The 13,659-nt window shown below is 42.8% G+C and overlaps 1 protein-coding gene across 1 annotated transcript; it reads left to right on the forward strand.

Annotated features, from left to right (window-relative positions):
• Nucleotides 1-278: 278 nt before the first annotated feature.
• LOC130482046 (leukocyte elastase inhibitor-like) lies at nt 279-10,854 on the forward strand. The gene is made up of 8 exons (XM_056854856.1): nt 279-448; nt 2,391-2,483; nt 2,923-3,099; nt 8,002-8,148; nt 8,667-8,784; nt 9,280-9,422; nt 10,024-10,191; nt 10,486-10,854. Exons 1-8 carry the CDS (start codon nt 281-283, stop codon nt 10,852-10,854), a joined length of 1,383 nt encoding a protein of 460 aa, XP_056710834.1. The 5' UTR covers nt 279-280.
• The last annotated feature ends 2,805 nt before the right edge of the window (nt 10,855-13,659 follow it).

The following is a 13,659-nucleotide window of genomic DNA, read 5'->3' on the forward strand; positions in this document are numbered from 1 at the left end:
GTATTGTACTGTTATGACAACTTCAATTACTGCTGCTGAGGGCTAAACAGCCTGAACAGTGAAACACGTTGTGTTCCAGAAAACAGTAGAAATATATCTTTCCTCATAGGACTGATTTTTTAATATTTTAGAAGGTTAAAGTTGGTGAATGTAGATAAGAGTGTGAAAAGAGATTGGGGAAATGTCACTGTTTCTTAACTATTCACATAGGGAAAAATAAAAACCACTCTGCAAGATCCTATTTGTCTTATTCTTCTCCACAGAACTTCTAAATTCCACCATGACTACCCTGCCAGAAGCCAATGCCAAATTTGCCCTTGACTTTTTCCGTCGGCTGAGCAGCGAGCACCCATCCGATAACCTCTTGTTCTCTCCTTTGAATCTTTCTGCTGCCTGCGGCCTGCTTCTTCAGGGGTCTGCAGGTAACACTGCAGCTGAGCTTGAAAAGGTGGGCATAGTCCAAATATCTTCAAGTTGGACTCATCTGCAAATGGGTTACTATCACTGTTCCTAACATTTTTATTAAATCAAACTATTTTCTTCTGGAACTGAACCTCCTCTATTAAAGGTACATGTGAGATCTGCAGAACTTGAAATTTTAAGGCTTTAAGCCTTAAATGCTTTAATGCAGGGGTGGGAAACGTCCACCCTGTGGGCTGTTTAAGGCCCGCGAAATCATTTGGTCTGGCCCTTTGTGGGTCCTGGCAGATCTCTAGCTCAGAAGGATCTAAGACTGGCGATCCGCCCCCTCCCGCGGACAGGAATAGCCTCCATTCAAGGCGGATGTCAGTTTGTTTTGCGGAGAAAAGGAACCTTCCCCCCCCTTGCAGAAGAGTCATTTGCTATGGAGCTGATAGAACCACCCAAGAAACTGTGTTAACCCTTTCTCACCTGAGCTGTGGAGAAAGGTATTCCCGCTGTACGACAAGAGGGCTGGGGACGGAAGTGGCAACAATAGAGGGGTTAAAGGGGGCAGGGCCAGAATGCATGGGGGGCATCTCTGGTCATGCCTCTTGGCTAAATATTTGACCAAATATAGCAGGCTAATTTTTAAGTTGATAATTTTGTATGGCCTGTGAATGATGTTATAAATATCCAAATGGCCCTTGGCAGAAAAACGGTTCCCCACCCCTGCTTTAATGCTTTGTTCCTGCCTCCAAAACATGATCTAATCACAAATACCAGTAACCTCCGATGCCTCAACGCCACCGCCTTTGCCCGAAGCATACAGTGATTTTGCTGATGTCTTTGATGTTAAAGAATGTAAGCCCTTGGCCTAAATCAAAACCAAAAACCACATCAGAGACAGTCAGGTCCAAAAGAAGCTGGTTTTACTTGGTCTAAATAGGAGTACAGAGCATGAAGAAAAGGTGACAGCAATGGCTCTTGCTGGCTTGAACTTGGTAATATAAAAGCATGCAAACACGTAAGAGATTACAGAACACAAACAGTACTGTGGTTCACACACTGTGGTTCACACAGCTTCAAAGGCCGTTTGGTATGCATAACAATCCTTGAGCTGTTGAGTCTGACCAGTGAGCAAGGAAACGAAAGCAACTGAGATACAGGCCTGACAGTATTTCAGAACTCTCACCTCTATTGAGGAATACGAGCCACTATTTTTCTCATTGTCTCATTTACATGTGTGAGCTATTATTGCCTAAGGGCCATATAGGTGGCACATTTTGGGCATTTTTCTGTGGGTCACGTGCCTTGAGGTTTAGAAATAGCCGTCATTCTTGATATTTGCAATTGTTAAACGTTCTCACTTCAAAAAACCCTGATCTTTTATGTACGCATTCAGCCCATTCTTGATTCCTGTCAGACTATTTTACTTTTGGCTCATCTTGATGCCTCCTTCATTTTTTGTTTTGTTTTTCAATGTGTACATATTTTTAATATCGAGCACTTTGTGAGTAAGAGTGCAATCCTAAGGAGGGCGTACTTCAGAGGGCCTGGGGATGGCGCCACTGCGCCACTTCCTGAACACCTTGCTGCCTCATGGAGCAAGCCAAAAATGTATTTTCCCCAAAAAACTCACGAAACTGCTTTATTCCATTTCCTGGGGCTACGGCACGATTTTTACAGATGCAAGTTGATGCCTGCAAAAGGGCTGTTCCCAGGTGGCCGGGCTTAGGAAGCTGACTGAAGTCACCCCCCCCCCCCAGAACGCCCCCTGGGGCACTGGCATGAGAAACACTGCTGGCGAGGTTCCACTGGCCCTCAAGCATGATGCTACTGTGCCGCTTCCTGGCCCTGTACTGATGTTAGTGCCCGTTTAGCTGGTGCAAGTGACACTAACACCGGCGCAGGGGTCATGCCAGCTCCTAAGGGCATTTGCCGCCACTCCTTGAGGGTTGCTTTAAAAAACAATTTTATAATCATTCAAGGTACTCCACTGGGATGAACTGAAGGAGCGTGAGAAAGTCAGAAACACGCGATATTTGACAACCCGGCTAAGAACAAGTGCGTCACCTGCCAAGGTATGTCCAAAGAAGCTTCGGAGTGTTTTTTTCTGTCTGTGACTTGCATATTGGTTCTGTTTCCAGCTACTTGCCTACCAAGCTTGACAATTACAGAGAAGCATATTTAAAGTAGGGCCACGGCCTTGCCTTTTCATTAAAACATTTCCATGAAAGTACGGATGTAGTTTTCACAACTTCACATCCAATGAAAGATTCAGATGTGATGTTGACTTCCCTTTTCTCCCTGCTTTTTCTGACAAGCCTCATATGAATATTTGTGGCTATGTGATGATGTAACAAGGGTTTTGTTGTTTTTTGTAACAAGGTTTGGTTTACGGTTTGACAGGGTTATGTGGGTTACACAGGGAAGCGGGGAATCTACTTGCCCCTTTCCTTTACATCATTTTTAAAAAATGAGCTATATCTGAGGAATAGAGTTTTATAATTTCCTTTGTAGTTTCAAGAAAAAGACAAGATATATTCCAGACCCTACCCTGAACAACGAACTAAACCTCATGACGACAGACGAACCGCCCCCGAACCGCAACATACGAAACCTCGTGTTGACAGACGACAAACCCCCCAGCAACCGTCTCCTGGCTCGGAGCCGGAGGCACCAGCTTGTCCTCAAACAGTAAGTTCTGAAATATTTGGGGAGTTTGATCTCAGTTAAAATTTTGATGCTTAGCAATTATTTCTAAATATGTTCAAAGGATTAAATTTATTACAGGATTCAATTAAAAGTGTGTGTGTGTGTGTGTGGAGGGGGGAGGAAACCAGAATTTCCTGTTAAAACCTCTGTGTAAACATTAGATTGTGAGCATCTCCTGCTAAAAATTGCTGTACTGTGTTTCAACAGATGGTATATTATAGACATTTCTTCTCAACAAAAAAACTTGTCCTGAAGTCTATGCTTAACAATTATGCCCTGAACTTTGGGCAAAATGGCTGATCTGATCGCAACTTCTCTCAAGAGCTCTTGAGAGAACCAGGAGGCGCTTTGGATACGAGTCACTTTCAGTGACTCGACCACGTTCCTAAAAGGTGGAACGTGGAACAGGCAATTCCTGCTGCCGACCAGTGCAGTTTGACTTCCAAACTCTCCCCCGGGAAAGAAACCTGGGGGGGGGGTTGGATGCTGTCCCACTCGGCTGAGGGAGGACCATCGCTGCGAGCGCCTCTAATGGAATCGGAACCTACCTAATACCAGCTATTGAAATATTTTAATCATCAGAAACCCCAACATCTGAGACCTGTAAGTGCCAAGAACTTCTTTTTGTTTGCTTTTCTTTAAAAAAAAGAGAGACAGAGGAGTTTCTTTAAACTAGCTGTTCACCTGCACCCCCCCTTCCCAAGACCATGAGATAACTTGATAATAAATAAGAAAAATCACCAACCGGACTGAGGATTATAAATCTTTCTTGCGGATAGACATAACAACTAAGGATTTGAGTGACATTGCACGCAGCAACTGAAGACTCCGAGTCAGAAGGGGGAGGGAAGAAGTTTTATTTCCGATTTGAAATACTTTCGCTTTTGAGCCTTCCTGCCACGTTTCATTGTGAGAGCGAGGAGGCTCAGTGAGAAATACCAGATGTCCCTACAGACCTAACTAGAAGACTCTTGAAACTCGATGGTAGGTTCTGCCCGTCTATGCAACTAATTCTACAGGGAACCATGGATTACAAAAGAGTGGAGAAACGTTTGATGCCCCAAACTGAAACACTTAACAAGCAAATTCAACATCAAACACAGCATATGACTCAGCTACCCGACCAGAAACTTGACAATCTTATGAATGAGATTAAGTCAATTAAAGAACAAGTGAAGGTATTAAAAATAGACATGAATAAGATGGAAATTACTATAACAAAAGTGGAGGAGGAACAAAAGGAAATTTACAAGGAAACCAAAGATAATGAGAAACAAATTGAAAACCTACAAATACAAGGAGAGATTCTGAAGGACCAGATGGCACTTTTGGATATGAAATCGAGAGAATCAAATCTACGAATACGCAATCTCGCGGAAAAATATAGGGGTTACCAGAGAGACTATGATAAAGTCACTTGCTGACATTTTCCATTTAAGTGATCAAAAATTAAACTATGCAATAGATAAAATATACAGAGTTCCCCTGTCACCAAAAATGCAGAAATCAACACCCAGGGAGATTGTGATTGTCTTTTTTGATCTCAAAATGAGGAATACAATCATGCAAATCCAATATGATAGTCCTCTTTCGGTAAATGGATTACCATTAATAATGCTAAAAGATATACCTCGCCACTTGGTTGCAAAGAGAAATGCTTACAAAGACTTCACAACGATACTGAGGAACAATGGAATAAAGTATGCCTGGTTAATACCACAAGGACTTACGTTCATCTATAAACAGAGCAGATGTGCCATCAATTCACCAGCTGAGGCTGAAAGATTTTTATTAAACCACAAAGAACTGACAGATCCAGTTCAAGGCAGAGACCAAGAAGAAATGCGACGGGATGAAGACTCAACTGGGCAAGATGTAGCAACTGGACACCATCGACTTCAAGAGACTATACCGAGAAAGCAAGAAAAGAACAGTAGAAACCCCCGACAGAATAAGTCTTTTAAAAAGAAGGGATGAAGGGTTGGAGGGTATTAAAATAATGGGAATAAGGGGAGGTGTAGGGAAATAATTATATATTTTTTTAAATTTACATGATAATGTTAAGTATGTGTAGTTCTATCCTAGTTTTTGGAATAATTTATACTCTATTAGCATTTTTAATTACTTTCAATGTTAATTAATCATATCAGATAGGGTTACAAAGTCATGGCGTACGCATGGACATAAGAAAGAAATAGATACATAAAAATAAATATATAATGTTTTAGAAGGATAGGCAAAGAGTAATACAAAGAAGTGACCGGATTAAGAATGGGTTAGAGGAAGTTGGGGGGGGGGAGTTCAAATTGTTATATGTATTTTACTATGAGGATATCCATTCAGCATTGTACTATTATTGTTTATATATGGAAAAATAAGCTAGATGGTATATCGAATGGGATTATTGTATCAACTTTCTGGAAAAAGCAATAAAAAATTTTATTTAAAAAAAAAAAACAATTATGCCCAAACCCAATTAATGATACCCCAGTGTGTTCAGTTCCAGGTTTACCAGTGCAACCCCCCCCCCCAGGGTTTAAATCACTGTGGTTTTTGCATTCTTTACGATTTCCAGATGAGTCACCAAAATTAATCAACAGTTTAAGTTGGATCTTAATTCCAGAACATACTGAATAGATGTGAAAAGGAGGTAGTGGTCCATTCCATCTACATACTATATAGTGTATAGAATGCTGGACACAGCTGACCTAGTTTTAAATCCTTGGTCATCTTCTAAGCTCACTAGGTGACCTTTGGCCAGTCACTATTATTTAGACTACCGTATTGTCCGGCATATAAGACGACTTTTTAACCCAGGAAAATCTTCTCAAAAGTCGGGGGTCGTCTTATACGCCGGGTGTCGTCTTATAGGGCGGGTGCTGAAACTTCCAAGCCGGACTGGAGAATCTGCCTGGGGAGCCGCCTCCGCTCTGTCCATGTCCGCCGGAGGAGGGAGGGGAGGCGAGCCTGGCGAGGGCGCTCTCTGCCCGGCTGGGAGTCGGAGCCAGGCACGCCGGGGCGCATGGAGGGAAGCGCTCGGCCATGCTCCGGCGGCGGCGCAAGGCAGGCAGGCAGGCAGGCAGGTGGCTTGCTGGCCGGCTGGCCGGGGCTGGGGTGGCCGCTCTCCCCGCTTCCTGGCTCCTGCCCACCCGCTCCAGCGTTGCGACTGCAGCAGCGCCGCGCTCCAGCCCAGACTGAAGGTGGTTCGGGGCTGAGCGAATGCTGGCGGGCTGCGTGCTCCTCCTCCTCCTCGGGCCCCCCTGCCTCCCTCCCCGCCTCCCTCCCCGCCTCCCTCCCCACCTGCGCGTTGGTGCATCTGGCTCCGCTCTTGCAGCGCGGCCAAGAATGTGACCAACTCCCCAGGCAGGGCTCTTCCAGGAACAGGCGCCGCCTCCCCCTGGCCCGGCTCGGCTCCCGGCCCTTGTGCAAAAGGTGAGTGAAGGGGGGCGGCAGGGGAACACGCGAGGAGTGGGCCTCGGCTGCGGAGGAGTATATCCCAAACTCTATATTTTAACTGGAAAAGTTGGGGGTCGTCTTATACGCCCAGTCGTCTTATACGCCGGACAATACGGTACCTATATTACAGGATTGTTGGGATGATAAAATGGGGAAGCCCAGTGAATGTCACTTTGAGCTCCTTGGAAGAATAATGTGATAAAAATATAGCAAATAAATCAATACATGATTATTCAGAAGTGAATTCCACTATGTTCAATAGCATATGCTGGAAAATTTATTTAGAATTAAGCAATTTTAAAATTATACCAACCAGACTGGCATAGTGGTTAAGAGCAGCAGACTCTAATCTGAAGAACTGAGTTTGATTCCCCACTCCTACACATGAAGCCTGTTGAGTGACCTTGGGCTAGTCACAGTTCTCTCAGAACTCTCTCAGCCCCACCTACTTCACAAGGGGTTTGTTGTTGGGAGGGGAAGGGAAGGCAAAGCCATTCTGAGACTCCTTAAAGGTAGAGAAAAGCAGGGTATAAAAAATCAGCTCTTCTTCTTTCAGAGCCAAAAATATCTAGTAAGCTATTTTTAATCAGATTGTATGTCTTTAATTCTGTTCCCTTATCAACTATTTTAAAAAAGAGACTCTGAAGAACAAAAAGGTCAATTAGAAATGAACTAAGACAATCACAGTCTCCTGGATTTAGGTGCATAAAAGACATTGGTATTGGGAAAAACAATAAAAGAAACAAGAGGGTGACATTATTGGAAGGAAATTACAGTGCATTCCTGAAGAGGGTGGGGGCGAATGCTCTTAGGAGCCAGAGTGACCCCTATGCTGGCATCTGTGCCACTTGCTCCGTCCAAAGTGGCATGGACGCCAGCGTTGGCACAGTTACGCCAGCCCCCCTGGACGACAGTGTTCTCCCAGTGCCAGTCCCTGTGCTGGCATCCTGGGAGGCGTTCCTGGGGTGATCTGGGGCTGGAGCTGCCATTAGGCAGCTTCCTAACCCCTTTCGTGCTGGGAACGCCCCCTATTGAAACAGTGTTACTGTGCCCCCTTTTTTGGTGGTGCAGCATTGGTGTTTGCAATTGGGCCTTTTCCCCCCCCTTTGGTTTTTTTGACCTCTTTAACACCCCCACCCCACCCCCGTAGTGGCCGCAAAACCTCTGTGGAGGCTCTGCGGCACCACCACAGCCATGCCGTCCCCAGCCACTCCAGGTTTCAGGAATGGGCTGTGAGTCTTTTATGAAGCATGAGGGCAAAGGCCCCATTTATTTTTACAGCCCAGCATCTAGGTCTCTAAGACTGAATGCTTGACCACACAAGACACAAGAAAGTAAAAGCAGCTCAAACAATTATTATTCCTTGGAGGGAAAGGTATTGACTGTCAATCAAGTGTCACCAGAACTAACATTCCTTTGCATTTTTAGTGTGTTCTGGAGTATGAATGTGAAAATCCTGAAGGGGTCCACACAGCATTCAGCAACATCCTTGCAGAACTAAACAAACCCAGCACCAATTATTTCTTGAGTTTTGCCAAGAAGCTGTTTGGAGATCAAGCCATTGCCTTCAACCAGGTAACACTAGTGTTCTGCAGCATTGCAAAAGCAAATTGACTATGCGGGCTCAGTTGAATTGCAGCATAAGTGGTCAGTAAAAATAATGTTTGTAGGAAAACGTTTGAAAAATGTGTGGTGCAAAATTCCAGATCAAATTCTTAACACAAGTGAAATGGGCTTCCTCTTGTGGCCCAAAAGATGTGGCATAATTTTTTGAGTCCTGGGATCAAGACGTCATGCATCACCAAAAATATTTGTTCTTGTAATTGAACGTTCAGCAAAACCATACAGTCACATAATCTAAGTTAGTTACAAAAAGCAGAGATCTTTCTCTGGTTGTCCCTGCTTCCATGGTACTCCGTCAAAGGAAGTGCTCTTTCGTCTTTTATTTTGCAAATTTCTGTTTTCTTTTTTTGCAAAACCTTTAAGGGGGTTAAGTTGTTTTTCTGTCTAGAGCCCAAGAACTGATTCTGTATATTACAATTTTATTGTTTCTGTTGTTGATGACGGATCCCCTTGTTCCTTTTGCTGTTCAGGAATTCCTTTTCTGTGCTCTGAAACTATACTTGACTGAAGTTGGTAGAGCTGATTTTCATATGGCCCCCGAAGAAGTGAGGAGATTGATAAATCTGTGGGTTGAAGTCCGGTCACATGGTAAGAGCATCTTGTCTACTAGCTACTTCTGCCAGATAGTTACCGTGCATTCCTAAGGAGAGTTACTCCAGTCTAAGCCTATGCATTTCAATGGGCTTAGACTGGAGTAACTCTCTTTAGGAATGCACTGTTAGTACATTTTAATGACAGGAAGATCTGCCATCTTTGCTCTTTGGTGGAGGGCTCTAGAAAGCAACAGCCAGTATAATCTTTCATTGACCACCCAGTGAGAGAAAACCAAGGCTTTTCATGGCAATAAAGACATTGGATATATACTATTTCTATAACGAAGAAGAACCAAAGGATTCATTGGGATCCCAAGGATCTTGAAAAGAATGGGGAATTGGTATGAGTTTTGTATTACCATTTTCTACATCACAGCTTCTCCATTTAGCTTCCTCAAAGAGGGAGTAATGAATTGTAGGCATCAGTAATGATAAAGATACAGTGGAGTTTAAAAAAAAGATAAATCCATTTATTCTATTTCTTTGTAAGGTGAAATCAAGGACATTATCCCTGAGAACAGCTTGGATTGTCTGACTCAGCTGCTCATGGTGAATACCACCTACTTCAAAGGACTATGGGAAATTCAGTTTAACAAAGAACTCACAGAAGAAGCTCCGTTTTACACACATGAGGTAAGTTATGCAGATGCTTCCTTTCTCTTTCATACTTTTTACAACGCCAGATAGAAGAACTGGGTCCATTGTACCTTTCAGTCATGTTTTGAAAGGGTATGAAGTTCTCTTACCCAATGTTGCCTTCATGCAGGCATCTGTTGACCAACCAGCCCTTCTGGTCACAGAAAAAGTCTCATAAATACACTCTAAGTAGAAATTAAAGGGGATTATTTAATTGATTTCAATTAGACTTAAGTGCTGATATTTTTACTAAGTTGTCACATTAAGAAGGACCAAATCTGATTTGTTGGTCCCCTTTCCCTCAGGGAGGTTCCAGCAGAGCAGAATAGCATGAAGTGCAGAAAGACCCCATGGAAAATCCTGAGCACCATACTTTTCGCCAGATTTACTGATCTAGAATCATTACTAGGCCTTGGTTCTTCAGGCGCTGTCATCTTTCATATCCCTCTTTCTTCCAATGGGCCTTCCTCAGTATACATTGATGACGGATTGTGACAGCTGTGCAGGCCCACAATGACAAAACAGAAAAAGTGCTCCTGAAAACAAAGTTAGACTTGTTTCTCATTTCTCTCAGCATTTGCCCTTTCTTCCCTTACAGAAGACCTCTCATACCGTGCAGCTGATGCACACGAGGGGTACTTACAACACCGGGCTAATTCATCTGTCCAATGTGGATGTGCAAGTTCTGGAGATGCCCTACAAAAACCATGAGATGAGCCTATTCATACTGCTACCAAAAGACAGAAGTGCTGAATCCCTTCTACAGGTGATATAGTTTTGTTCTAAATAATGTTCACTGTATTTGTCTCTGTGATTCTTATATGAACTTAGTTCTCCTTATATCAATCTCTGGCCATTAACTAATAAAGGCAGTTGCAAAGATCTTATTGGTCATCATTAGCATTTTACTTAATGTTGACATGCTGTCATTGTAAAGTCACCTCAAATAGGTCTCTAGAGAGGCAGCATAATCATTTTCTAAATAAATAAAAATGAAGTTAGAATGTTGGCCCTTCTTTAGCTGAAATTATATAGTTTACTTTCCTGTTTGTTCCTTTAGCTGGAAGATGCACTAAGCCATGTTGAACTGCTTGACTGGTCCCATTATTTGGAGCCTGAAGATGTGGAGGTGGCCATTCCCAAGTTCAGAATGGAGAAGACAGCTGAAGCTGACAAGTACTTAAATGTGTCACAAATAAATGATGCTGAAAAAGCTGATTTCTCTGGAGCGATGGCCGTTCACGGGGTGGCCCTGTCTCAGCTTGTCCATGATACTTTGTTTGAGGTTGATGAAGAGGGTGGTAAAGAACCTGCAACAAAGAAGGCCCAGTATCAGCATTTTGTGGCTGACCATCCTTTCCTTTTCTATGTTCTTCATAAATTTACCCACAGCATTATTATCTTTGGTAGATTTTCTAAACCAGAGTAAAAGGACAGTTCTGAATCATGGATAGGGTTGCCAACCTCCAGGTAACAGCAGAAGATCTCCTGCTATTACAACTGATTTCCAGCTGATAGAGAACAGGTGAACTGGAGAAAATGGTCACGTTGGCAATTGGACTCTATGGCAATGAAGTCTCTCCCTTCCCCAAACCCCGCCCTTCTCAGGCTCCGCCCCAAAAATCTCCCGCTGGTGGCTAAGAGGGACCTGGCAACCCTAATCATGGAACTCAAAATCAGTGGGAAAAGACTGCAACATGGTTTCAGACAAATTAATTATTTTGCATTTTCCCCTCTTTGCCTCACTCTGTGATGTCCATCATTCGATTGATTTAGGCACAGAAAACTTTTATTAGGTGAGCTTTCTCATTTACTTTACTGATCTTATGGTGATTTTGCCCTACCTTCACTCACGATTCTTCTGGTCACCTTTTAAAAAGAATAGGCTTCTTCTTGATCTGGCTATTGTCTAGCAAAACAACCATAATGCTTGGTTTAGACATCTGAAGGGAAAAGTCAAAATGAAGCTCATCTTTGATCTCTAGATCAAAGTTCTGTTCTAAAAATTACACAGAGAGATGGGGTCTAAAGTAAAAAAATGGTCCCTCCTTTGGAATTTCCTCTTTGTACTGTTTCATGATAGGCCCACCTGAGTAGCTGCAGTTAATTTATATAGATTCTACTGTTGCCTAAAGTCTGCATTGAGAGCAACCTACGGTCTCTTACTTGTTATCCTGTTCCTTTTTAAAAAGTAAATGTGGACAATGAAAGCTGTTCTAAGTGGTTTGTGAGAGTATAGTTTTTCTCTTAAATATATTAAGTTTCTTTCTTTCTGGCTCGAACTGTAATGGCAAAAGATCTCAATAAACAAAGCATGCAATAAAATTGTGATTCTTAGTTTTTATTATCACAGGGAACACAAGCGCTCATATATTGTAATTACAAGGCTCTCTAATTGCAAGATGTTCCTATCTCTGAGAAGCTGTATAAAATACTAGAGTGAGAATGGGGATCACAGTTTCCCACCACCGGTACATGACTGCTCCTTTTTGATCCAGGAAAATTTACTTCTGACTGTGATGACCAGAAAGGAGAAGGTGTTCCTGGTGTCTACAGCAACAACCTTATATTAGTTTATATCACTTGAACTTCAAAGAATAGTGGGTATTGTTGCTTAGTGCCTTAAAGGAAATTTGAGATACCTTGGCTTCCTATAACGCCATATATACTCAGCCACAGTGAAGAAACCTTTTATTCCCTTGCATTGTGCCTGATCTACATCGGCTGCAGTTGGACTACATCAAATTAAATCTTTGGATTACTACTCATCTTTTTTTAAAAAAATTTTTATTTTCAATACATCAGTGAACAAAACATGAAAAGAATTTCACATACATCCTATATAATTCTAGTTCAATTAAAAAGAAAGAGGGAAAAACTCATATTTCTACAATCAATACGATGGCATGAATTAACTTGATCTTGGTTACCAATGACACCTCCCATAAATTGGAATGAGAGGCAGAAATTCAGTTGGTGAGATTTTTCTTTTCACTGTGGAAAGGTGTGTGTGTGTGTGAATCACTAGTGGATTCCCCACCCCCGCCATCCAGCAATCAAAGCATTGGACTGCTGGTGGAGAAAAACTGACCACTGATTATAGTCTGCAAACCAATCCTCAGGACTGCACTATAAAGCACAGGAGCCCTGGCGAAGAAACACTGGCCACTGAGGTAGAGATTGAGGGAGGAGTCTGCACATTGGTTCACTAACCCGCGTGGTAATGAACAGCACAAAATAGTATACTTAGGCACTTTATTAATTTTTTCCACTGCTACAGGTAAGAATTCATTTTACAGAATCTATTAAGACAGAGACTTCACAAACCACCTTTAGGGAGATTCAAGTCTAGGAAGGCAAACTTATGTGAACTTAGAATAACGAGGAATGAAAAAGAAAATTCTATAATGTGCATATCTGAAAGTGTGGTTATACATTTCAGTTGGATCATAAAAGGAATCACAGGCAAAGCATATTAGTTTAATCTGATTACATATTCTAAATCTAACAAACAAGCAATGAGGGAAAAGAGGGAATTCAGAATCAGTTTGCTTTTTGAGTGTGAAGATTATAACATCCTAATGTAAGGTCTGAGTTCACCTGTTGACTCCCAATCACCAAACATCCAGCCAAGAGTTTTCTAAGAAGCTGGTTTATTTAGGAAGCAGGAGGTGAGTGTCAGGTTCTCCGGCCAACCTGGGCAATTCCCAAAAAGCCACTCGCTCAGACAGTCAAGTCAGAAGCAGGTAAACTTTATTGTAGAAGCAACAGGCAAAGTTAAGGTAACTTGCAGATTCAAAGCTGCTAATGAGGAGCCAGGCTACTAGGCATAACATAAAAGCACGATTACATCACAGGTGCAGGTTCAGACGGCCTGGGAAATGACTAGATAACGGTGCTTGGCAGGAAGGAGGGAGACGGAGCCTAAACACGGCGCTGCTCATTAGCCGCCAAGGCAAGGGAGGGGGGAATGGACAGGGAGTGGGAAGAACAGAGCAAATGAACATCAAAGTCAACATGCGAACACTGGCCTAACTCATGTCAGGAGCCTGACCGCTTGTATGGGTCAGCCCAAGCATGGCTAGGCAAGGACTCAGAAGACATTCAGTGAAGAACCAAAAGGCAATCAAAAGGCAATCTCTGACATTCTGCCCCCCTTAAGACCCCCCTCCTTCATCAGAGCTCGGTTGGGGCTTTAGAGGGTAGACACTGTGAAACTCACAAACCAGCCGTG

Source organism: Euleptes europaea, chromosome 8 (assembly GCF_029931775.1).
Source record: "Euleptes europaea isolate rEulEur1 chromosome 8, rEulEur1.hap1, whole genome shotgun sequence".
In the NCBI taxonomy this organism is placed as follows: Eukaryota; Metazoa; Chordata; class Lepidosauria; order Squamata; family Sphaerodactylidae; genus Euleptes; species Euleptes europaea.

Excerpts from the sequence above, each read along its gene's own strand:
- LOC130482046 (XM_056854856.1), top strand. The coding sequence starts at position 281 with ATGACTACCCTGCCAGAAGCCAATGCCAAATTTGCCCTTGACTTTTTC. Across the intron at positions 449-2,390 it reads CTGCAGCTGAGCTTGAAAAG|GTACTCCACTGGGATGAACT; the intron begins GTGGGCATAGTC and ends TAATCATTCAAG. Across the intron at positions 10,192-10,485 it reads GTGCTGAATCCCTTCTACAG|CTGGAAGATGCACTAAGCCA; the intron begins GTGATATAGTTT and ends TTGTTCCTTTAG.